The sequence below is a fragment of the Curcuma longa genome, chromosome 18, assembly GCF_044706935.1.
Source record: "Curcuma longa cultivar G26 ecotype Majalengka, Jawa Barat chromosome 18, ITB_CL_G26_1.1, whole genome shotgun sequence".
Classification (NCBI taxonomy): domain Eukaryota; kingdom Viridiplantae; phylum Streptophyta; class Magnoliopsida; order Zingiberales; family Zingiberaceae; genus Curcuma; species Curcuma longa.
Genome location: NC_133878.1, coordinates 1,714,747 through 1,740,932, shown reverse-complemented (window position 1 = coordinate 1,740,932; position 26,186 = coordinate 1,714,747). Strand labels below are relative to the sequence as shown.

The 26,186-nt window shown below is 33.9% G+C and overlaps 1 protein-coding gene, 1 long non-coding RNA gene and 1 other non-coding gene across 3 annotated transcripts; 2 read left to right on the top strand and 1 right to left on the bottom strand.

Annotated features, from left to right (window-relative positions):
* Positions 1–1,543: 1,543 nt before the first annotated feature.
* Positions 1,544–1,616, top strand: TRNAR-UCU (transfer RNA arginine (anticodon UCU)). Its single transcript has one exon. It is a non-coding gene; the product is annotated as a tRNA-Arg (tRNA).
* A 3,244-nt stretch (positions 1,617–4,860) lies between these two features.
* On the bottom strand, positions 4,861–14,637 carry LOC141812333 (serine/threonine-protein phosphatase BSL1-like). Its single transcript, XM_074700377.1, has 8 exons — positions 14,283–14,637; positions 14,133–14,193; positions 13,971–14,049; positions 13,787–13,866; positions 13,590–13,684; positions 8,278–8,377; positions 4,928–4,997; positions 4,861–4,884 (listed from the first exon to the last, which is right to left on the bottom strand). Exons 1-8 carry the CDS (start codon positions 14,485–14,487, stop codon positions 4,861–4,863), a joined length of 714 nt encoding a protein of 237 aa, XP_074556478.1. The 5' UTR covers positions 14,488–14,637.
* A 7,953-nt stretch (positions 14,638–22,590) lies between these two features.
* Positions 22,591–24,766, top strand: LOC141812222 (uncharacterized). Its single transcript, XR_012600253.1, has 4 exons — positions 22,591–22,678; positions 22,785–22,896; positions 23,118–23,192; positions 24,523–24,766. It is a non-coding gene; the product is annotated as an uncharacterized LOC141812222 (long non-coding RNA).
* Positions 24,767–26,186: the final 1,420 nt, after the last annotated feature.

Genomic DNA, 26,186 nt, shown 5'->3' with positions numbered 1-26,186 from the left:
TGAGCAAAATTAGTACTCATGATAATCCTGCCGATATGATGACTAAGTCACTCCCTATAGCCAAGTTTAAGCATTGCTTGGACTTGGTTGGTGTTCATTGCTGAGCTTTGCCCATGAGGGCTTTTGTGGAAGAGGTGGAGAATATTCTTTTGAAGACGTGTTATGTTGAGTTACTCTTTGCTTTTGGAATTCGCGTCAAGGTGGAGATTGTTAGATATTTGGTGACCCGAATACCGTGTGATCTGATCTATGGTGAAAATCAAATTATGACAGATCTAAGGCTGATATGGATTAAATCAAATTATGACAGATCTACGGCTGATATGAATTGCTCCTTATTATAAAAGCTTATTATTGCTAGGGTTTCCTATGAGAGTTGTAAAACACAAAGATTGTGTGCCGTCATTGTATTCCACCTTTTTGATAGTGAATTTTCTCTCCTCTGCCCGTGGTTTTTTACCCGTCAAGGGTTTTCCACGTAAATCTGTGTGTTCTTTATTTTTCCTTGTTGTCTTTTGCCGTATTCTTAACAATAGTCATAACAAATTATTTTTGTACCTATCTCTTTTTATTTTGTAAAAACTATCGAATAAAGATATCAACACAGTACTTTTATATCTAAAAGTTATTTATTCATTTTCAAGAATTCTTCGATGTATTCTGCATCATTAAAAAGTTAAATGAATAATAAAAACTTGTTATATAATTTTGAAGGATCCATTTATTGTATATTATTCATTTTATTTAGGAAACGTATTATATAATTTTTTATTTTATCACGGAATCGTTTGTCATGCTGATAAGAAATCTCACCCATGTTAGAATCGCGCACACAGTCATGTAAATTTGATCGTACAAGAGATTAATTTTATCTCTCTATAGATATTTTAAAAATTTTAAGTTTAATTATAGATTAAGTAAGTTAAGGCCACAAGCTCATGAAATTTTTTAGTTTTTTTAAATTTTAGAAGAAAAAAAATTCTCAATCCATGAGCTATCTCAAGTCCACCACGGACTGCCCGGCGCAGATCGGGGCTCAAATAGGCCAATCCACCCAGATTCATCAATTGATAAAATTATATCAATTCAATTTATTTAAATTGTTTGACGAAATGAACCAATTCAATAGACTTAATCCAAATTGACGTTTCTATTAATCATCAATTTGATCTGTTTGGCATGATTAGCCTTATCAGTTTGCTCGATTGGTTTGCCTATACGATAATACACCTTGTTTGGCTAGTCCTCTCACTGACTGAATTCATTAGACTCGATGAATCTAATTGAGTGAATTAAATGTGTTATGGTGAAGTAAATAGAAATAAATAAATATTTTTATAGATTTAATATTTAATACTCGACTTCATCCAAATTTTATCGCTATATTTTTAGTAAATAAATAAATAAAATAAAATAAAATGGCTATCCTTGTGAACCAAGAACTACTTATCTAAATAACACTAGTTCACGGGCGATTATCAGACAAAGTCTGCGTTGTTAAACTCATATTATTAATAAAACGTACAAAACCATAACATATATAGCGCCCGTGGCCTAATGGATAAGGCGTCTGACTTCTAATCAGGCGATTGTGGGTTCGAGTCCCACCGGGCGTGAATATATTTTTATATTAATATACTAAACCAGCTCTGTTAACTACATTCTAATTTCTGTTGTCATAAATATTATTTTATCAACTAACATTTTAATTTATTGTTCTGATAATTTCAATAATTCTTTTTAAATGAATCAGAATAGTCAAAACTCAAAACTGATGTTTCCGTATACAATATAATAATTATAATAAAAACATAATTCAGAGCTAAATCTATCGAAACAATTATGCACTCAGAGCAATGTTATTAAAAGACAATCGTGTTTACGATTAATGCTAAATTACTTTAAATCTTTAAGATTAATTTATCCCTCACGTAGTGTTCAATAGGTTGTAACCTAACCAATTTAGAGAACAGACGAATCAATGATTTATTGATATTTTTTAAAAAATATAATTTTTAAAATTGGTTTAAACTTCTTTAATGAGAACCTTTTATTTCATAATATTTATAATATTTTAATGATATTATTATTATGATTTGATATAGATTAACTCATTTTTTAATAGGACTGCTCCACTTTCTATTAAAGTCCAAACTTTTCATTGGGACGATTCGTCTCATTAAATTTATTAATTTTATTTAACATTTTGATATTATTCTAATTTTATATTTAATAATATTTTTTTAAAAATATAATTTATTCAATAATAAAATTATATATATATATATATATATATATATATATATATATATATATATATAGAAAAGACAAACATATAAAATTACTTAAAAAATATAATTTATATGATACTTCATCCTACTAAAATATAATAATATTAATATTAGATAAAAAAATGTTAATATCGAAAAACAAAAATAGTTGGAAGTAAAGAACAAAACTTTCAAAAACGAAGTGCCTATAGATACATATGCAACTTAAACAATTTTACGCTTTTAAAAAATTTTAATTTCTGCAGAGAATGAGACTAAGAAGTGTGTGCATATGCGTATATACCTGGCTCTGCGGGAAGCAAGATTCTTTTATAGAGTTATCGAAAGAGATGTCACATCGATAGTAAAGAAAATATCCCATCGTGGTAGAGGAGGGTCCTATCAACCTTACTTAGTACGACACAAGACAATTCTATATTAATGTGGTAGGTTATCTACCGTTGAGTTCTTACCTTTCTACATGTTGCTCAGGTGGCTATCAAGCTAGATGAGTGGGAGAAGTACTGTTGATGGAGCAGAGTTACTTGGGCAAAAATATAGACTCGGTGAGAATGAACTAACTAGAGAGTCAATTTACGTCTAAGAGATCATGCAGTCGATAGGGTAGAGAGCCAATCGGGCACAGATCCAGTCAGACATGGAGTTGGTTGGCCATGGAGTTGGTCGGGCTCATTTTGCGTGTTATTTTTAATTGAATCAGACTTTCTTAATCAAAATAATTTTCCAATACTTTTAGTTATTAAACCCAATTACTATATCACATTATATGATTGGAAACAAACTCGAGCTTATTCTTTGCAAAGATTGAGAATAGAAGAGTGTTTGCATACACTAATGAAGATTAGGCAGATCAATTGATAATAGAAAGTCAACTTCTGGGTATTGCATGATAGTATGGGAGAATTTAGTGATATGGCGTAGCAAAAAGCAATCAATGGTTGCAAGAAGTAGTGTTGAAGCAAAATACAGAGTTATGGCTCATGGAATTTATGAACTCATCTAAATCAAAAGAGTGATGACATACCCAAAAATTCAATTTGAAAATGTTATGTTACTCCATTGTGATAATAAGTCAGCCATCAGTATAGCTCACAACCTTGTTCATCACGACCAGACTAAACATGTTGAGGTTGATTGTCATTTCATTAGAGAAAAGGTGGATGAAGACATTACCATTATTGAGTATATTCCTACATCTTACCAACTAACTAATCTTCTTAAAAAAGAATTATTTGAACAAGCTCATAAAGTTTTTAAAGGCAAGCTTGATCTCATCAATATTTACAGCCAAGCTTGAGGGGATAGCGTAGGAAATAATCAAATATTTTATCTTTCTTTGCATAGAGCCAATCATAGGTACAAATAGGATATAATCAATTAGAGTGATTTGATAGAATAATTTTTTTTAGGTAGAATAGTTTCTTTATTTATTTATTCTTTCTTTATTTATTAACTCTCATTGTAATTACAAAAGGGTGTCTTGGTTCATTAATAAAAAATAAGAGAGAATTTTTCTTCTCAACTTAGTTTATACTTGGTGCATGAAGTTGCCATCAATAACGGCATTATAAGGGGAAAGGACAATGAGTAACCATCCCTTTATTGCAAGCAAATAGATTGCTCTTGGTGATCAAACCCTTACACACCATGTCACGAATAAACAATCTTACAAAAGAACAAGAGCTCACTCTTGTCAGACTGCAGTTCAAGATTTTATTATAAGAGATGCATCCTAACTTTCCTGCCAACTTTGTTTGGGGTTTATATTGGAACCAAGGACAGTAATTTTGGTACTGCAGCAATAATATGGAAAAAGAATACTGTCCACTGAGTTCCTGAGCTAATCTGCATAACTGACTCCTAGTATTATGTATCAATCACTATTGAGCCAATGTCCAATAATTCTAGGACTGGCATATCCCTTCTAATTGCATCTTCATTTCTTGGTATTTTTCTTCAAATTTATGAAAGATCCTTTGATCTTTCAAAATTAATCAAGGTTAGCACGACTTTGACACTGCCCTACGAATCTACAACATAAAACTTCCTTTTGTCAGTGATAATTCAGTAGCATAAAAATTGTTAACCATGCTGTTACAGCCTTAATGAATGAACCAAGAAAATTAAAGTGGAAAGTTTGTTGAAGTGCTTTTATGTGCACAAAATTATTATGTGAAGTTATTAGCAAAAAAAAAAAAAAAAGGGGGAGGTTCCACGGAATTGATCAAGTCGTGGGTACTCAAGGTCAACTGAATGAAATTGAACCATAGCAGAGTATATTTACTGTGAATGAGAATGAGAGATCATTAATGATTAATTTAACAACGCATTTATCTCTTCTAGAGATCTTGTCATCTCTCTCAAGTTAATTTCCTAGAGACCGGTGGTTCAATACTTCAATCATTATGAGCCCACAAACTATTGGATAGCCTAGAATATCTGATGCTTGAAAAACACGCAAATAGTAAGTCAACCAAGATGATGAGATTCACAACATCTTTAAGAGAAAGCATCTAATCAACTCAAATATTAACCATGCAATCTCAGTAAGTTAACCTACTCAAATTATTCAAAAAGAGTGCAGATCATTAAACTGTAGATTCAAAAAAAAATTGGCATATAAGAACAGTCCGCACCAATCCGGAAGAATCTCTTCCCCCACAGAGCAAAAGCATGCCATCGGAGCGTGCACTTGCAGTGGCATACCTGTGTAAAGTATAATGGATGGAAAAAAATGTCAAAACATAGAAGCTAAATTGAATGTACCAATTTAAGATAACATACAATGTGGCATACATTCATGCCCACCAATTCTATAGACTAGGGGTTCTAAATCAATTCAGATCACACCTCAGATAAATGGTAACTTGATGTGGGCATAAGTCTCTAGAGTAATGTAATACTGGATGCATAAAAGTTTGGCATATAATAACAAAACAACATTACAAAGGTCAAATTGGCCTGTTATACATAGAATTATTAGTTTCTAGATGTTATCAACGTCCTTACAACAAAAGCTACTTGAAATGAAAGAAAGAGAAGACCCTCAACATTAGGAGTGGGATATTTACTAAATTGCAAAGAGAAAAATTTTATCCTTTATTTTCCTAATTCCATTCTGCATAATTTAATTCAAAATATTACCATTATGCTTATTGTTTTTGGTTTCTAGAATTAACAAATATTGTAAGTTGCTACTGCATTTTGTGATAGCTATACTTGTTATTGTCTCATATTACCATTATGTTATGCATATTATTTGCAGATGACATTTTTTTATCGATGTAACATGTGAAAGAGTAAATGTCAAACTTGAATTTTAATAGAAAACTATAGACGTAAAAAGTTTTAAACTTAGTAAAATAAAAGAATATATGAAATTTAAGTTAGTAGTAATAGACGTAGCAAAGCAATTATTAAGATAAGAGATGATGACTTACTCGTAACTAAGAGCTTTAAGTATTAAAGATTGTTTTCGTAAAAGGATAGAGGAGTTGCTAGAAATGTTTTACGTAGGATGTAAGCATGATAGCTAAAATGGAGTAAGGTGTCGAGTATTTTTGATGATCGTAAAGTACATCTAAGGTTTAAAAGAAAGTTTTACAAAACGGTAGTTAGATCTACTATGTTATATGGAACAAAATATCGGGTTATTAATCATGCACATGAGCAGAAGATAAGAGTCGCAAAGATGAGGATGTTAAAGTAGATATATGTAGCCATGCGAAGATAAACGGGATAAGAAATGAGAACACTAAAAAGAAAGTCAGAGTTGCGTCTATTAAGAGAAAACTTCGAAAGGCACACTTAAGATAATATGTATATGTACTTAGGCGACCAATAAATGTCCCAATTAGGTGATGGGAAACCATAATAAATGTGCACATTAATCGCGGAAAAGGAAGATCAAAGAAGACTTAATTAGCAACAATCAAACAGATAAAATTCATTTAAATAATATAGATTAGGATATAGTAGAGAATCGAGCTCAATAACGTAGAAGGATCCATATAGCTAACCTCATTTACTGGGATAAAGGCTTTTATACTTATTGTCTCAGATTATAGCAATGTTGCAATAAGCAATAATATCATCACAAAAAGGCACCATATACCAACTTTAGCGGCAACCTTGTTTAAAGTAGTGTTCTTTCGTGACGAGCTAAAGAGTTGTAACTAACTTCACTTGATCTCATGAAAGGGCTTTCAAAACCCTAGATCTTAATCTTCATTTTCTTTCTTCCCGTCAGCACCAACACCCTAACTCGAGCCCTCTAACAAGTAGACACTCGAATGAGCCTCCTCAAGTACTTTAGTGACTTCTACTCCAACCTACTTTCTACCAACATTGTATCATTGTCATCCACCATATTCCACTGCTAACATCCTTTGTTGTAGCCATGGGCAAATCAAAGTGAAACCCAATACAGGCAATTGCCCCTACTTAGTTTCTCAAGTAAAAGAGATGATACATGTAATTGTATAAACTAACAATTCATTGATGGCATCTCTCATTTGTACCCGTTCTTGCATATTGATCAATTTGACAAACCCATAATTTAAATTTCACCTCTTAAATGTTTAAATTAGTTCTAATTTTTATTTATCTTCCTTAAGTAAATATTTTTTGAACCTAATTGCTAATGTGTTGATCATAACCACAACTTTATCTATTTAGCATCATTCCTACTCTTTCTCTTGTTCTCAGATCCTGCTTCTCAAGGTATTTTTGTTCTTCTCTTGTCCATCATTCCTGTCATCTCTCCAAACATTTGTTTTCTAAAAACAATCCTGTGCAACATAGACAAATCCAAGCACCTCAAGTTATAAAAACATTGGTGATTATGGCTTTTATTTAATAATAAGATTAACTTGGATCATGAATTATTAATAGCATATAGCTGCAGTGAATCATATAGTTGCTCCTCTAGATTCGTTATTTTCACTACTTCCTTGGTAGGCTTCAATGTCATCACCCATCATCCTTTTTCCAGTTATGAAAGAAATCATATATGCCAACTTGGAAATATTGCACCAAGCCCTCCCTCCTCTCTCTATCCTGTTTGCTTTTCTTCTCTTACCAGATTTTCTCCTTAATCTTCACCCTCACCCTGAATCCATCTTTGTCTCAACTATTTCAGATCAAGTAAATTTTCCTCTCCATTGAGCTCTATACAAGCAATATCATTACTAATATTTAAATTAATTAAACATTTCTTACATGGACTAATTTTTTTCTATTCCCCCTCTCTACCCCTTGCACCTTCAACTCTAAAAAGATATGTGAATCCTTCAACTCTAATTATTTGAGTATTTTATATTGAAATGTAGAATTCCTATAGTCAAATTCAAAGCTTAGACCAAATTGGAGATTAAGTTCAACTAAATTATCTCATTGAAATAATCAACACACCAACATTTTTTTAGTTATCATATACCTTCTAAAGAATGTCAACGTTATCTATACAACAATTTGTGCATGGTTAAAAGTGGCAGTTCCAAGTTTAACAAAATCCATGAATTGTCTGTATTGGACAGTTTAGGATCATAGGTTTTTGTACCATTGTTTGTGTTCTAATTACTGTGTTCAAAGTTAGAAATTTCAACTCATCTCCTAATTTGTTCTCTAAGTGATATCCAAATGATCCACCTACTTGGAGAACAATAGGAAGATGCAAATAAAATTTTTAGCTTCAAGCACTATTAATAAAACAGTAGTACAAAGACGTTCATGTTTTCCATGGTTTCTGCAATAGTCAATGGCCTTGGCAATCTTGATCACAGAAACAAGGACATCTACAACAACTTTCGTGACAATAGTATGAAACTCTCACAGCTTCCATGATAAGGTCTTCACAACAAGTATTGCAATGGGGCCTTGCCCTAAAAAATTTTTTGCAATGCATTCTCTAACGCTATTTTTGTTAAAATTTCAGCGAACGCATTGTTTCAGCTTCCTAAAAATGCTACAAATAAAACAATCTCACATTCTAGCTGTCGGTCTATCTCCTTCAGGGTTTAATTTCTGCCATCTGTAAGGTTTCTGTGCAGTATCCAATGCCCAAGTATCAGATAGAACTCTTTGTCCTGGAAAAAAAATCAATTTCCAATTAAATGGGAAAGCAATCAAAGTACTAAGACGAAATGTTCAAGAACAAAATATTTTAATGTTATTGCAAAATACAAACAAATAAAAAGGTACGAGAGCAACAAGAAAAATCTATGAAAGGCCATCAAATCTACATATCTAGGATTTTGATGCCCGGAGACGGGAAAATTTCATTTCACCCCTTAAAATTTATTTTCTGAAAATGCCCCTGAAAATTTTAGCATCATCAAATATCACCCAGAGCGTGAAAACTCTTGTCTTTTTGCCCCAACCATCAATATTCTTAAGTTAGTTAACAAAAATGATGATGCAGCAAACATTTGTCATCATTTCAATAAAGTTGTAAACTAACAAATCACTATTCCATTAAATAAACCGAATGACAAAGAAGGGAAATTTCATTTCCACTCAAAGTTTACCAATTTTTCAAAATACCCCCTCAAGTTTTAAAATGTCACAATATCCCTTAGAGTTTGAAAACCCATCATATTACCACCAATCATCAGCGCCATAATGTTACTTAAGAAAATGATTATATGGCATCATTTCATTGATGTTGAAAGCTAAAATGTAAGCATTCCAGTAACTTAACTAAATGGTGTTAGTGGTTCAAGGTAAAAGGACAAGAGTTTTCAAACTCCGAGGGACATTTTGATAACCTTAAAATTCTAGAGGGCACATTGAAAAAGTAGATAACCTTGGAGATTGAAATGAAATTTCTTACCAAAGAAAGAAGAAGATAAGATGAATCCAAGTAGCACATCGTGACTTGATTAGTCTAGATTATTGTTGAAGTTCTTAGTATTCACACATACTTTAGTAGCAAAGAAAGTTACTAGCATGGGAAGCATGCATATCCAATAAAGGTGTTTGGAATGCGGTAATCTAGCATTTTTCTAGAAATATTGCATGTAGTAGTTTTGTCTACTTTGCTGTCATAGTAATTCACATTAACTCATAGGAGAAAAGTAACTTACGAGGGGTTGTAATTGAAATACCACCCTCTTGGTATCCATAATCTTGTTGCAGTTATTTACTAAAAAAACTCTCTCCCTGTCTCTAACAGAAATGCAGATAACCTATGATGGGATGGTAATAGGATTATTTATGATGTGAAACTACATAAATTTCAAAAGAATAAATATGTAAAATTTAGTAAAAACCATGTGCAAGAAATCTCTTGCTTTGATTATTTAATGTGCATGAGTATGTACGGAAATGAACTTGAATTCCTACGAATCTGTTGATCGTTCCAAACATGCAAATGCAGAAATTCGTAATTTGCAATAATAATATTGCCCATGCCAAATTCTGTCACGCAGGATTCCAAAAAATCCTGCATCATTAATATATCAGTATGGTAATGTAGATTATCATGACAGATTATTTCTCAACCCACATCAGCACCATGTAAAACAGAGTCTCCTCAATAAGTTAAAAACAAATTGGTATAAAATGATCAAACATCCACACTGTCACGCCGATAAAGGTTCTAAGAAAATCAGATGGAAAGAACCAGAAACCTAGATAAAAACCACAACATCAACCAATCTTTCACTATGCACTAAAGAGCAAGTTTCAGTAATTGGATTGCAGAATCTAAAAAAACAGCATTCAAGGATGATTCCTGATTATTTGGAGTTAGATATATCCATCTTATTCCAATATGGAACTCTATGTAAGGATATATGCTAGGAATACCTAGATTTTTATAAGACAAAAACTGATAAGAAGTTGTTGTGGGATAGATGAATGGTCGGTTTGTCCTTCTAAAAGGGGTGGATGAATAGACAACAACCTAAAATTAAAAGTCCCATAATACAAAAGCAAACATTAGTTGCTCAAAGTGCTCAAGTGTGTATTCGGTGCATTGAGTCAAGTGGTAATCGCTGCGGAATAAGAATAACAAAAACAAGACACAATTACATAGTTAATTTAACATGGTTCAAAGACCCACTCTTAATTCATGATCTATTGCGCGTGCAGCGCGTTCCCTCAATAGATGTGACCCCGACTTTTTTTCTAATATTTTCATTCCTTATCACATCATCCTTGTATGCCCACATATCCACCTTAACATCCTCATCTCTACAACTCTCATCTTTTGTTCATGTAGTCGAGTAATAACATGACATTCAGCTCTATATAATATAACAGGTTTAACCGCCGTTTTGTAAAACTTTCCTTTAAGTTTTAGATGTACTTTACAATTACACAAAACACTAACACTCTCTTCCATTTCAACCATCCCGCTTGTATTCTATATAAGACATCTCTATCAATCCTTCTATCCTTTTGCAAAAATAATCCTAAATATTTAAAACTCTCAGTTACAGACAACTCGTCATCGCCTATCTTAACAATTGTCTCATTACATCTAATATTACTAAACTTAAATTTAATATATTGTGTCTTTACTCTACAAGCCTAAAACATTTCACTTCTAGCATTTCCAGTCAAGATTCGAGTTTAGCATTTACTCTTTCACGTGTTTCATCTATCAAAACAATATCATCCGCAAACAATATGCATTGTGGTATCGTATCTTGGATGTGCCTAGTAAGTTCATCCATGATTAGTGTAAAAAGATAGGGACTTAACGATGATCCTTGATGTAACCTTATCTTTATGGAAAACATTTCGATTAATCCGCTTGAAGTCTTCACTCCTATCATTACATCCTTATATATATCCTTAATTAGTTCAATATACATTATACTAACACCTCTCTTTTGTAAAATTTTCCATATAATTACTCTTGAAACTCTATTATAAGTTTTTGCTAAGTCGTCAAATATCATATGTCAGTCTTGCTTTTGTTTCTGATACTTTTCAATTAATTGTCTAAGAAGATGTATAGCTTTTATTGTCGACCTTCCATGCATAAATCCAAATTGATTTTCAGTGACCGTAGTCTCCTCCCTTAGTCTTTTTTCAATCTCTTTTCCAAAGTTTCATAGAATGACTCATTAGTTTAATACCCCTATACTTTACACAATTTTGTACATCTCCTTTATTTTTATATAAGGGAACTAGAGTATTAACCCTCCACTGATTTGACATTCTTTTAATTTTCAATATCAGATTGAATAACTTTGTTAGTCATTCAATACCTCATTTTTCTAAACATTTCCATACCTCTATCGGAATATCATCTGGTTTAACTGCTTTTCTATTTTACATCTCATTTAAAACTTATTCTACTTCTACAATTTGAATTCTATAATAAAAATTTAAATTTCTATACTCATTTGATCTACTTAAATTATTTAAGTTAAGTTGTTCACATAAACCTTCATTAAAAAGTTGATGAAAATATCTCTTCCATCGCTCTTTTATTTTCTCATCATTTACTAGTAGTTTATTGTATTGTCTTTAATACATCTTATTTGAATAAGATATCTTGTCTGTCTCTCTTTCACTTTAGTTATTCTGTAAATATCTCTTTTTCCTCTTTTGTATCCAACTTTCGATATAAGTGTTCAAAAGTTTCATTCATTACTTTCTTAGCCTCTTTCTTAGCTACTGTTTATTTTTTTAAGTTTTACTTGTTCTTACAAGTATATAATACCTTATAAGCTGTTCGTTTTTCTTCACTTTCTTTTGTGCTTTCTCATTCCACCATCAAAATTTTTTATTTAGCAGTGCACATCCCTTTAACTCACCGAGTACACTCTTGGCTATTAGTTTTAACTTTAATATCGTCTTATCTCATGTCATATTTAAGTCGCCGTATATTTCTCCTAATACTTATACTCCTATCCTCTCCTTATATATGTTTTGTTTCACATTGCATATTTTTCTTCTGTTGATACTATGCTTGAAGCGTATATCTAATACTACTAACCTATGTTAGATAGTTAAGTTTTCTTCATGGATAACTTTGCAATCTTTATAAATATTTCTATCTTTTTTCTTAATCATAAGAAAGTCAATTTGTGATTTATTATTCCTTTTTTTGAACATGACCAAGTATTCTTCTCTTTTTTTAAAAAACGTATTAGTTAATATAAGGTCATATGATATTACAAAATCCAATATAGTTTTTCCTTCATTTCTTGTTCCAAACTCATAACCTTCATGCACCCTATCATATTCCTCATTTTTCACTCCTACATGTTCATTTAGATCTCTTCCAATTGAAATCATTTCGGTTGGCGGAATATTTTGTAATACTTCACCTAGGTCGTCCCAAAATCTATATTTAATATGTTTATCTAACCCTACTTGAGGTGCATATATGCTAATTAATTAATAATTTCTTTCATCACTACTATCTTGAGAGATATAATCTTATCCCCTTTCTACCTACTCCTACTACTTCATCTTTTAGAGAACTATCGACAACAATACCTACTCCATTTCTTGTTTTACTCATTTCTTGTGTACCATAATTTAAAATTTGAATTCTCTATTAGCTTTGCCTGCTCTCCTACTCATTTTATCTCTTGTACACATAAAATATTAATTCTTCTCTTAATCATCGTATCTACTATCTTCATTATTTTACCAGTGAGTGTTCTTAGATTTTATATTCCAAATCTTAGACAATAAGATTTCCTATAATATTTGTTCTTACTCAACCTATGGTGTGAGAACTCTTGCATATTTAACACTACACCCGAGTTCTCATGGAGATGCAGTGGCCCTTGCCAAGACGTTACAGTTGCATCCTGCAATGTGTTCCTTACGAGAAACATTCTAGCATTAGCATAATAGTTTGATGAATTCATTCATTGAACATTATCTAAAAATCCATACTGACTAGCACTTAATGCGCAACGCTCACCTTTTTTCAACCGGGCTTGGGATACACTTTGGTGGGTTTCAATTTAGAATCGTATGTAAAATAAAAATTTAGGAACTAAGTTAAGTATTTTTCTAATAAAAATACGCTATATAGACAATTAATCTTACTCTAAAGTCCATATTCTATTGTAGCAACCACTCAACCATCACTTTTAGTTCTTCAAAGAAAAGAATTAACAGAAAATTTAAATCACATGTTTGCATCATCTACCATTTTAGCTCCATCCTTGTTTCGACAGTGCTTCTTTTATCTATTGTTCAAATTTTCAAACCAACATCACAGATAGAATGCGATTAAGAAAAGAAGTAACTACTTTGTACTTTTATCATTGCTCAATGGCAAGAACTTAATCTAACTACAATATGACAATGGAGCTATACCATCATTGCCGCTAACTGTGACAAGATAACGCTGAGCAACCAGGTCCATAGCGTGTCCATATCGAGGACCTGGACCAGGTCCTTGAACAACCACCCTGCAAGATAATAGTTATTAATACAAAAAAAAAATGTCCATCTAACACCTGCATATACCCAGAAAATCAACAGAATAAGAAAAGAAGCATTTCAATCTTCACCTGTGCCATTTGAATTTATCATTTGTCAGATCAAGAACATAAAGGTCATCAGTTGAATGCCCAGCTGGCCCAATGCCACCCTAGTGACCGAATGACCAACTATCATTGTTCAAAAAAGAGAATAACAACACAAAGCCAGAAAATTTAGAAATTGTTAACTAAGTGTCTATGCAAATCTTGCTACCTGGAAAACAACCATAGTACCGACAGCTGCGGCGGCATGAGCAGCCCTCGGTGAGGGCGGTTCTCCCACAGGATGCAACCTGCCATTTCGTACAAGGAAAGAACTTCCAATTAAAATTGATGACTAGCAACCTTCGTACATGCAGCCAGTAACAGTCCATACCTGGTCCATTTCCGGGTTTTGACGTCATACAAGTGAATCGAATTCGTCACGCCAGCGAGCCCTTCACACCACAATGAGCAACTTCATCAATAGAAAAACAGCATCGCACTGCAGATTAAGAGAGGCGAGGGAAGCGGTGCGGTAGATTACTGATGCCCGGAGCGGCGGAGGAAGCGCCGCCTTCGATGGCAGTGGCACCGCCAAAGAGAATGAGTCGGGGCCCGTGGGACTTGGTGGAGGCCACGGCGGTGAGGGAGTGACCGCAGCGGGGACCTGGGGCGTCATCGTCGGTCTCCCAACTCGATTCCAGCGCCTGGTAGCTTGGCGCCGGGTTCGTCCACGGCCTCGACCCCATCTTCCGTCGCCGGCGACTCCACCGCGGGAATCCAAAAGAGCGAGAAACGGCGTCGCGATCTGAGAAATTGAAAGACGGGCCGTGAAGGCGAGAAGCAAGGAAGAGCTCGGCAGGAAACCCTAAGGTGGGCTCTGCCTCGAGCCAACCACTCTTCGGCGCCGGCTCGTGTAGGACGTTGGGTGATGAACTTTGAGCATTTTAAAAAAGCGCACCAAATTTGATTTTTGGACAAATTTCGAAAGGACATGCTTTAAATTTGAGAAAGACCATTTAATTCGACCTTGACATTCACTAATTTTTTTTTTTCTTTTTTTTTATTTCTAATTTATATAGAATATTTAATATTTTTTTCTTTTCTCTTTTACCTACAACGTCATTCCTCTCTTTTTTTTTTTCCTTTTAAATTAAATTAAATTTTAATTAAAAATAATATTCTAAATTTTTTTATTATTTTTATTTTTAAACTTTAATAAAAATTTTAATAAATATAAAAGAAAATTATTAAACATATTTTTTATTTTTTAATATCTAATTATAAAATAAAAATAAAATTAATAAATCTAATTTTATTAATAAAAAATTATTTTGGTACTTGTCATTAAAAAACCAACACCACGGCTTAAATACTAACATCATTGTGATGTTGATTTTCAAAAACTAGCATCATAATATTTTAAAAGTTTCAAATCATTTTAAATACTATTGGAACTACCTTTAAAAGTAAACAAAGGTTTATTTAGATTAGGTTCACCTAATAAACTCATAAGAGTTTGAATAAATTCAATCAGAGCTCTCTAGGTCAATTATTAAATTTTGATTAAAACTCATTGATAGACCTAAATAACTCAAATTTTGGAAAACTTGCAATGAGATGGAAGATGTGAGTGTATAGAAAAGAGATATAGTGAGAAAAATTCTAGTCCTAGTCTCCTACATGAAATTATAGACTCGTGTCAATTGACACAAAGTCTAAGACTTTCTAAATCTTTTAAGCAATGTTGGAAACCAATTACAATGATAACGAAGGGTATTGCATAAATCTACAGGAGTTAGAATGAGGTGATCAGATCTCTCTAGGTTCATCAATGAATTTTGACCAAAACTCATTAATGAACTTAGATGACTTAGTTTTTTGAAATTTTGTAACAAGATGGAAGTGTGGACTGTATAAAATGTAGATAGTGTTAGAAATCTTGGTCCTACGTCTTCTACACCATATCTTCATTCTAAAAAGTTTCAAACTCTGTGTCAATTGACACAACTTATAACTTCATGCAAGAGACTTAGGATCAAGATTTCTCATCATATCTCCCTTCTACACACTCACCCCTTCCATCTTATTGTAAGTTTTCAGAAATCTGAATCCCTTGAGTCCATCAATGGTCTTTGATTAAAAATTTATTGATAGACCTAGAGAGCTTCGATCACACTCATTCCAACTCGTATGAGTTTATTAGATGAATCTGAGTTCAAATAAATCATCGTTTACTATTTTAAGCCTCTCCCAACAATATTCAAAAATGATTTGAAACTTTCAAAATATCATGATAATGGTTTCTGAAGATAAACACTATAATGGTATTCATCTTTGAAAAATCAATACCATAGTGTATGATCAAAATCAACACTGTAGTGCTAATTTCTAAAGACCAGCACCACTGTTGTATTAGTCTTCAAAAACTAACATCACAGTTTGTACTAGTTAATACATGATCATAACTTGGTCTATGTGTATTAAAATCAGGATTGGACACCATATTTACTCTCTACACACTCCACACTTCCATTTCATTATAAAATTTTAAAATTTTAGGTGGTTTAAATCAATCAATGAGTTTCAGTCAAGACTCATTGATGGACCTAGAAAGATTTGATCGGGTTCATTCCAATTCCTGTAGGTTTATGTAGTGTCTTGAAGTTCAAGAATGTCCTCCGTTATCATGGTATAGGTATATAATTTCGTGTAGGAGACTGAAGATCAAGATTCCTCACCATATTTTCCTTTTACACACTCACATCTTCTATCACATTGTAAGTTTTCAGAAATCTGAGTCTTCTAGATCCATCAATGAATTTGGACCAAAATTCATTAATAAACCTAGAGAGTTCTGATCGTAATCATTCCAACTCCTATAGGTTTATTATGCAAACTTGATCCAAATAAATCTAAGACCTCCCAAGAATGCTCAAAACAATTTGAAACTTTCAAAATACTATAGTATTGATCTCTAACACTATAACAATATTGGTATTTAAATTGTGGTGTTGGTTTTTGAAGTCCAGCACCAAAGTAATTGTTAATTCTATTTTTTGTTATTTTTATTAATAAAATTAGCTTTATTAATTTTATTTTTTATAATTAGATATTAAAACATAGAAGATATTAAAAATAGGGGAAAATATTTTTATGTTTTATTAAGTTTCTTTTATTGTTTTTAAATTTTTATTAAAGTTTTAAAATAAAAAATCAGATTATTATGCCAATTAAAGTTAAAATTATAGTTTAATTTAATTTAAGAGGACAAAGAAGAAAAAATGATGTTGCATGCAAAAGAGAGAAAAAAAAGTAAATATTAAATGTTGTATGTAAATAAAAAAAAAGAGAATGAAAAAATTAGTAAAGAGGGGTAAAATGAGAATCAGATGTGCCTTTTAAAAAGAATGAAACTTTAATGTGCCTTTTGGGCATTCTCATACTTGAATTACACTTTTAAATGAGGCATTTATTTATCATTTATCCCTCTCATCATTTATTTAATATTGCATTTAAAGAATAATATCACAACAGTATTGATTTTTAAAATTAATATCATAGTAGCACTGATTTTAATATTTATATAGCATCCAAATGATGTTAATATAAAAATTAACATCATTATGTTAGAAAATCTAAAAGTCTTTTGAGAATTTCGTAACTTTAAATGTGCTTAGAGTAGTCTCAATAATTTTTAAAGCTCTAGATAGAAAATAATTAGGGCCTTACTAGTTTTTTATTAAAAAATATTATTATTTTAAAAATAATTTGTTTATATAAAATATTATTAAAGATATTTAATTTTAAAAGGTTATTTTCATGATTGAAAGTTATAACATTAAATTGAGGAAAAATTTTCTTCTAAATTTTTAAATATAATTTATTAAAAAATAATGTATTTGTCTAATTAATATTTTTAATCAACTAAATAAAGTTAAATTTGATAAATAAAATATTAAAAATACTAATTAAATTTGATGATTAATCATTATAATATTGATTAATATACATTTTAATTTAAATTTTTTAGTAATCAATTAACTTCAAATAAATTATCAATTAAATTTATCAAGTCACAAATATTTAATTAATAGTATTTTTTTAATATTAATGACAGATTATATAAAAAAAGATTTATAGGAACACAGAAATGATAATAAAGTATAAAGGCGTGATAATAAAAGTATAAAAATGATAACATTGAAAAAGAAAGATAGAGAAAAAAATAAAATTTAAAGAGAAATATTAAAAATATTTTTTAATTTTTAAAAGAATTTGTATAAAAAAAATATTAATTACTAATACATATTTTAATTTATTAAACATATCTAATTTTGATCAGTAAATCAAACTTATGTAATAGAATAATAATGTCTTCGTTCGACCTCAGAGGTGATTACCATCACAAACCTTATGTATTCTCATAACCACATAATCAACTTCCTTAGGTCTAAAACATTTGAGAAGGGGGGGGGGGGAGGGTTGATAGCTCATGCCTTGATTGAGTCACTTGGGAGCTTAGCTTATTTGAGATTAGTTAGGATGTTTATCCTCCAATCTAGTTTCCCATCTAGCATGTATTATAGACAGTATACTCGAGAGATGAGTGCCACTTGAGTCAGGAATAGATGCAAGAATTAGAATTGAGGGGGACTTGAACTTAATGTAAGCTCCTGCGACCGATGCTTCGTGATGAATAGATAGATGACTTTATCCATCAGGTTTTCGATAGACAAAAATAACCCTTTTTGTTAATCCAGGTATCTGAACCTGACTAATCTTGAAGGTGGATGATTTTCCTTCTAGTTTGCCCACCAGATAAATCCAGAAGTGCTCACGGTAATTCACCCAATAGCCGACTTTCATAGCTAAAAATTCACGGTAAAACTTGCCCTTGCTCCAGTTGGGTTCGAATCATGATACTATGTGAATCCACCAAACGCCTTGCTATTGCACCGTGCCCCGGGGTGACAAAAATAACTCTTCGTCAAGTGCTGATGATGCCAACTGATTATGATATTTCCATGCATAGCTTTTTTGAGAGAAAATCTTAACTTTTGAGGAGACCATTAATGATTCTCGTATGATCGCTACACATGCAACGAATACTGGTATAGTACTCGTACCCTATATTATGGATATTGCACATCCAATTGAAGTAGTAATTCAAAATATTCCAATGTCATCTCTGATGGAATTGGAGGGCCCTTCTACTCAGATTAATATATTGTCTTATATTGATGAGAAAGTAACTCAACTACCTCAATCACAAGTGTTTTTAAGGTAATCCATGAGGGAATGGAGATCCACAGTTACCCATAATTATATTTATCTCTAAGAGCATGATTTTGGCATAGGGTTGAAACGTGATCCTATATCTTTTTAAGAAGTCAAATATTGCTCTAATCCCGAGAGATGGATTGAAGCTATGAAAGATGAGTTGAAGTCTATGATAGATAATGATGTTTGAAAATTTATTGAACTGCTTGAAGGTACAAAATCTGTTGGTTGTAAATAAATATTTAAAATCAAATGGGATTCAAGAGGTAATGTTGAAAAATATAAAGCTCGTCTTCTTGCCAAGGGATTTGCTTAAAAGGAGAACATTAATTTCTAGGAAACGTTCTCATTTGTGTAGACGAAAGACTTTCTTTGCCATGGTGGTCGGTGACAACAAATCCTCTCCAACAGCACCCTCCGAGGCATATGCATCTCCTCCTCGGATCAAAACCCTAGGGGTTCCTTTATCCCTCGCCAATGAAACCCTAGATCTTCCTCATCTTAATCTAGATCTCCTCTTCTTTGCTTACTCCTCCTTGCCTTCACAACCACCACCATCGCGTTCTCCATGGAGGGGTCGGTGGTAGTGCCACCGCAATAAGCAACAACATACACCTCCACCGCGATGCCCTCTACGGCTCGACCCCTTCAAAGATGTAAGCAGTGTGCTTACAGCTTCGACACCCCGTAGCCATTGATCTAGTTGGGGTTGGGACCTCTCTGCCGCCATCTACACCGGCGATGACAGTAGGATCGAATTCAACGCTAGAGGGGGAGTGAATAATGTTACGAATTTTACAAGTTTGAAATTAAAATCAAAATTACTAGAGTAATGCAACGGAATAAATATGAGCAGTTAACTCAAGTATACAATGAAGTTGATAACAATATCTTTGTCTAAGCATACAAAGTTCTCACACAAATAATAATGATGCACAACTTAAACAAATTGATTCTTATTTCGATTACTTTCTTTCTAAAAAATTTCTAGAGGTGAAGAAATCTTTAAAAAGATCTAAAAATTAAGCACACAACAATATATAATTTTACGATGACAAGGAAATAATAAAGTTAGGCTAGTGTTGCTGATTTAAGAAGATGAGGTTGTTGAACGTTGCGAAGTTGCCGAAGAGCATAGCGAATAAGAGCACAAGTCGACTTGTAGTGAGTTGGAAGAATTGAATGATCAAGACTCTGCCTCGATGCTCATTTTATAGGCCTTCTTCGAATGCTAACATGGCACTTCTCGATCGACTAGACTATCCCCGATTGCCTGGGAGACTACTGGCGTGACTATAAAGTTTATTTAGTAGTAAATGCTATCTGCGATTTTGGTCGATTAGGTTCCCTTCAATTGCTTGGAGCTAGGTCAATTTCTATCTTTAACTTGCTTTCTCGAATCACTGAATCTCATCCTATCGGTTGCTTGGAAGCATCTATGGTTGCTTGGACGCTGTGGTCACCAATCCTCGCTTCAATTGCCTGGTAGGTCTCGACTCCAATGATTGAAAGTTATCTCCAGTTAGTTGCCTCAACTCCCTCCTGATTGCTGGAAATTGTTGAACCTTACTTCCTTATACTTGATATGCGTAATCAGTATGATATAAAGTTTAACTTCACTCATGTGTACCTTGACTAGATATTCAATTTTCAGTTGATCCATCTAGTGTGATTTTTCAAATTTAGCTTTTGGCTGATTCCACTTGGACTTGTTTGTCAAGACTTTAGCTCCCAGCTAATTCTGCTTGGACTTGCTCTGTCAAGACTTTAACTTCTAGCTGATTCTGCTTGGACTTACTTTGCTAGTTCCCACTAGGTCTTTTTTGCTTGGTTCCCAACCAAGACTTAACCAAGTGTCAGGTTCCCAATCAGGACTTTGCACTTGCCTAGCTTCACTAGGACTTAGGCAATTATTTAGTTCCCTACCAGAACTTTGCACTTGCCTAGTTTTAATAGGACTTAGTCAATTGTCTAGTTCTCAACCAGGACTTCGCACTTGCCTAACTTCACTAGGACTTAACCAATTGCATGGTTCCCAACCAGGACTTCGTACTTGTTAAGTAACCTACTTCACTTGACACAGAATCATTAGTTCATAAATAAACTAATTTTATACTTAGTCATAGATCAAAACTCTGGGTTCATTGTGGTGCTTTCAACACCAACAGTGACAACTTGTACTAATTCCATGTCGAGCTTCCTCGTAGAAATGTTGCCTCCCACTACCAGTGCCTAGGTCTATAGGCGCAATTGCTAATCGATGCACTCTACTCGCTGCTGAGCTCTAGGACATCCTTGCGCTCCCCAAAAAAGAGTTTTTTCTGTGGCCACCTCAATGACACACTCATTTTATGAGTCAACTCCCTCGACCCCGCTTCCTTCACCATCACCCCCCACCTCAGGACGTGCGTCACCGAGTAATCCCTCATCTTGGACACCGTCAAATTGGAATTAGATGAAGAGCAAATCCCTTACAACCCCTCCGAGTATTTGGCATTGAGAGCTTCACATTCAAGATAAGTTTTCTGTGCTTCGATCAAAAATCTATTACCACATTTTCTCTAGTTGCTTGAAGTAGGGATCACCTCCATGATTTGTTGATAGTTGGTGACCTTTGGGCCTATTTACTAGAGTATCAATGATCTATTTCCTTATATTTACTTTATTACATGATGTAAATAAGTTTCTCTCTAAGAATTTTAAAATGGAAGATATGTGTGAGACATCTTATGTGATAGAAATAGAAATATTTCATAAAAATTTACAAGGATTATTGAGATTATATCAGAAGAACTATATTAACAAAGTATCAGAGAGATTTAAAATGGAAAACTGCTCTATAGAAATAATTCTAATTTAAAGGGGATTGTTAAATATCAAAACTAGTTGGACTCATTTGTAAATAAGCCTAATGGTTTATGGGTTATAAGACTATTGGGTTAGTGTTTGGCTTGGATCCGAACCCGTTAAGAACCAATAAGAAGCTACAGTAGCCTCGGTTCTTCCGCCTCTCCCGATCGCCGAACCACGCCTCCGCGAGATCTGAGCTCCGCACGCCGTTCGCGATCCGGAGCTGCTGCAGCCACCGATCTGCTCGCTTCTTCTTCTTCTTCTTCGATCACGGCGAAGGTGGTTTCAGCGTCGTTCGTCATCTGTCCGTGAGGTAGCTATGGGCGTCGGCGTGTGGTGGACAGGCTGAGCAGCGCAGACGGTGCGACGAAGGCACGTGTGTTCCACACCGGCGGTCTTCTTCCCGAGCCCATCAGCAGTCCTTTTCTCCAACCACAGCCTTCCGTCGCGGATTCTAGCTTCCGCAACTCCCCTTCGTTGTCTCCCTTTCAGCAGTGGGCGCAATCGAAGAGGAAATCGGTAAGGGTTTCGATTTGAGTTCGTTGGATTTCTTCGGAGTTGTTATATCAGGATTTGCTTCGTTCCACAGTGGATTCGATTGAGGAGTTGGTTTGGTTCCAGCCGGCGAGCAGAGGCGAATCGGCGAACAGAATAGGAATATAGGTAAGGATTTTGAGCTAGGATTTCGATTTGATCTAGGTTTCTTTAAGCTCAGATCTGTGGTTTTCCAGATTTCTGGAATGAGATTCGTGGCTGAGCTCTCTTATTGGATTCGACTGTGAGAAAGGAGGAAGAAATCAATTGGAGGTAAGCTCTTTTAGAAGTTGATTAAGTTCATGGTTTATAATTCGTTGGGTTGATTAGTATGGTTTACAGTGTGATTAGTATGAATTGGGATTCTGATTATGAACAGATTTAATTGGAGAATTTCTGGTGTTGGTGGCTGTTAAAGAAGAGTGGACCCAGATTTAAATATCAGAACTGATTCTAGAGTTGATTGGGACAGATCTAGGGACCCATTTGAGGTAAATTGTTGAAACCAATCTTTGTAGGATTTGGTTGTTTAGTTAAGGATTGATCAGTGTTAAGGTAAGATCAGATATCCTATTTGGTGGGAGTGGTTTAATTGTGTTAATGATTTGTTAATGGATCGATTGGTGTATAGATGTTTAAAATCATGTATGACTCTATTATGAATTTATTAGTGTAATTGTTGTAATTAGGGATATTATTTACCCTATTGCAGGACCTTGACTTATTGGTCCTATTACGCGGAGCGTATTGTTCTGGGGGGTTCTAGTTGTTTCGATCGTCTGAGCAGGCGGGTACCTTGACTTATCTTTTATAGATAGGTCTTTACAGATATGTGTAATTGCTAGCTATCAGTAATTATGTTTCTGCTCATTTGGACTATCATGCTGCTTGGATACCTGATCTGTTTCATTTACACAGCTTATTGTTATTTATTTCTTTCTAGTATTCAGATACTTATGCACATTTTGGATATCAGTTAGTCATTGCCATGTTGAGATCATCTGATACCTTTGCCATGTTTAGCTATCTGATACCTATGGATTTTTGATACCACCTGATACTTGTCCATATGCTTTAGTTGGTTTATCTTGCTCTGTATCGGTGTTTATACTAGACCTGAGACTTTACCTCATTATGATTATGGGAGCATATGACATGGACTTGTAGATGGATAGGTGGTGCATGGATCATACTGATGGATATGCATTTGGATATATGCTGCATGGACTAGTGTCATACATCATGCTTGCATATATTGCATAACTGACGTGCGGGATTCCATTGTTGTTGAGTCCGGCGTCAGTTACATGCGGGCTACCAACCAAAGGGTGTGTGTAATTGCATGTCTTGTGATCATTGCTCCTGCTCCTATTTTAGTCGAGTCGCTCCTATTATAGTTGTAGCACAGTTCGAGCCCGTCACTCGTATATGATTTACACACACACTCCACTCATGGGTTAGTGGAAACCTTTAGGTTGGTGCATACTTGCCCTGATCGGAGCTTCGCTAGGCCACCCAGGATAGTGGTTTCATAGCGTGATAGCATACAGGGATCCCTCCTCTGTCATTGTGACCAGGAGATGAGAGCTTGCTCGCCCACTTATGATTTGGGTACCAGGATAGGTGTACACCTTGAGGACATCCTGTCCACTCGGTCACGCAGGAGCAGTGACGGCAGAGTGCACAGAGGTCACAGCCCTACCCACTCGACGACTTCACCACTGTGGACGAGTACTCTGACGGGTTTTGGCTCCCACGCGACCTCCCCACTAGAGGGGTGACTGATCCGACTGGCGTCAGGGGTGACCAGGACATGCATTGCATCATGTGCATACTGCACTATTGCATTTGTTTGTGATTGCTGCACTTGTTTGATGCACTTGGATGACATGCATGCATAGGATACCTATTTGTTGGTTTGGGGATTTCCTTTCACCTTACTATTGTTTATCGGACTCTGGTATGTACAGATCTACTGTTATTCAGTTTTCTACCTTATTTACCTTCCAGTAGACTGTACAGCATGTTATTACTGTTGATAGCTTTATACACATATCTGCTAGATACCCGCTGAGTTTCTTTTGGAACTCATCCCGTTTACCTGTATTGTATTTCAGGTTGATGCCGTCTGGAGAGCTGCACTGCTAGTCCCGAACCTTGGTGTTTCGGTTTTATTTACTTTACGGCATACGTGTATTCGGTCTTATTAGACTTCTTGTCATGTTTTTCCTTTTGGAATCTGTTTTCCACTTCAGTACTTGGTTTTCCGCTGTCGATATATTTCTGATTTCCATTTCGAGTTGTTTACCGAATTCTTGTTCGGATTTGATATATATATACATGCGTGGATGTGATATTACAGTAGGATGTGTTAGTGACCGTGTGGGTCACATTTATTTCTGTTATATATATAAATCCATAGCCTGTTATGGATTGGCCGTGTGGGCCTTATTATGTGTATGTATACAGGGAAAGTCCATTGTTACAGGGGAGATGCTGCCGAAATTTCTCGGAAAGTCGTCTCCCGGGGCGTAACACATATACTTGGTCGGATATTAATTTTGTTGTTGGAATGCTAAACCAATATCAAAGTAATCTTGGGATGAATCACTCGAAAGCTGCAAAGAAGGTTCTTAGGTACTAACAAGGCACCAAAGATTACATGCTCATATACAGAAGGTGAGATCATCTTGATATAGTTGGTTACTCAGATTCAGACTATGTCAAATGTATGAACTCGAGGAAATCCATACTTGGGTATATTTTCCTTCTAGTGGGAGGGGCAATATCATGAAAAATGGAAAACAATTCATAATTTTTACTTCCACTATGGAGGTTGAATTTGTGACATGCTTTGAGGCATGATTCACGCATTGTGGTTGCGGAACTTTACCTTGGGGATTATCGTTGTCGATAGTACAACAAGGCCACTAAGGATTTATCGTGATAATACTGCAGTTGTATTTTTCTCTAAAAATGATAAGTATTCAAAAGATGCAAACCACAAGGATTTGAAATACTTGTCTATCAAAGAAGAAATGCAGAAATAAAAATGCTAATTAAGTATATATTTAATGATACCGAATTCGTTAACTAAAGGATTGCCACTCAAGATGTTTATTTGTCATGTAGAAAGGATGAGTATTATGCAAGGATGGATCAAAGAATTAGAGTTGAGGGGGCTTGAACTTAATGTAATAATTTATTATATATATAATTTATTATATTTTTATAATAATATATAATTTATTACATTAAGTTCAAGCCCCTCAATTCTAATTCCTAAAAAGTCATTATATTGTACTGTTCAATAAGTTGTATCTTAAGAGATTTTGAAATTCATGTATAATAGTATATATATATATATATATATATATATATATATATATATATATATATATATATATATATATATATATATATATATATATAATTTCCTCCGTTGTGGTCAACTGCAGTTTTTCGATTAATCTCCTCGTAGATGATCGTAGGATCGACCATGTGGAGCCGCTGGGATTGTAGATTCCACCTTTTGCTAAAGTGAAATTTTCAATATAAAATTTCGTTGCAAGCTTTGCAAATATGGTCATTGTTAATTGAGTCAAATGAATTTTTAGGATCTAAAATTGTACTAAGAGAAAGAAATTCTACTAGAAGACTTATGCTTCATCAGCATGGTGACATCGAGCGACTCTATAGGTTAATTATTGAAGAATATAATGAACAAATTAAGGTTGAAGTGTTGTTTATAGATTTGTGTAATTTGAACAGAATTCACATT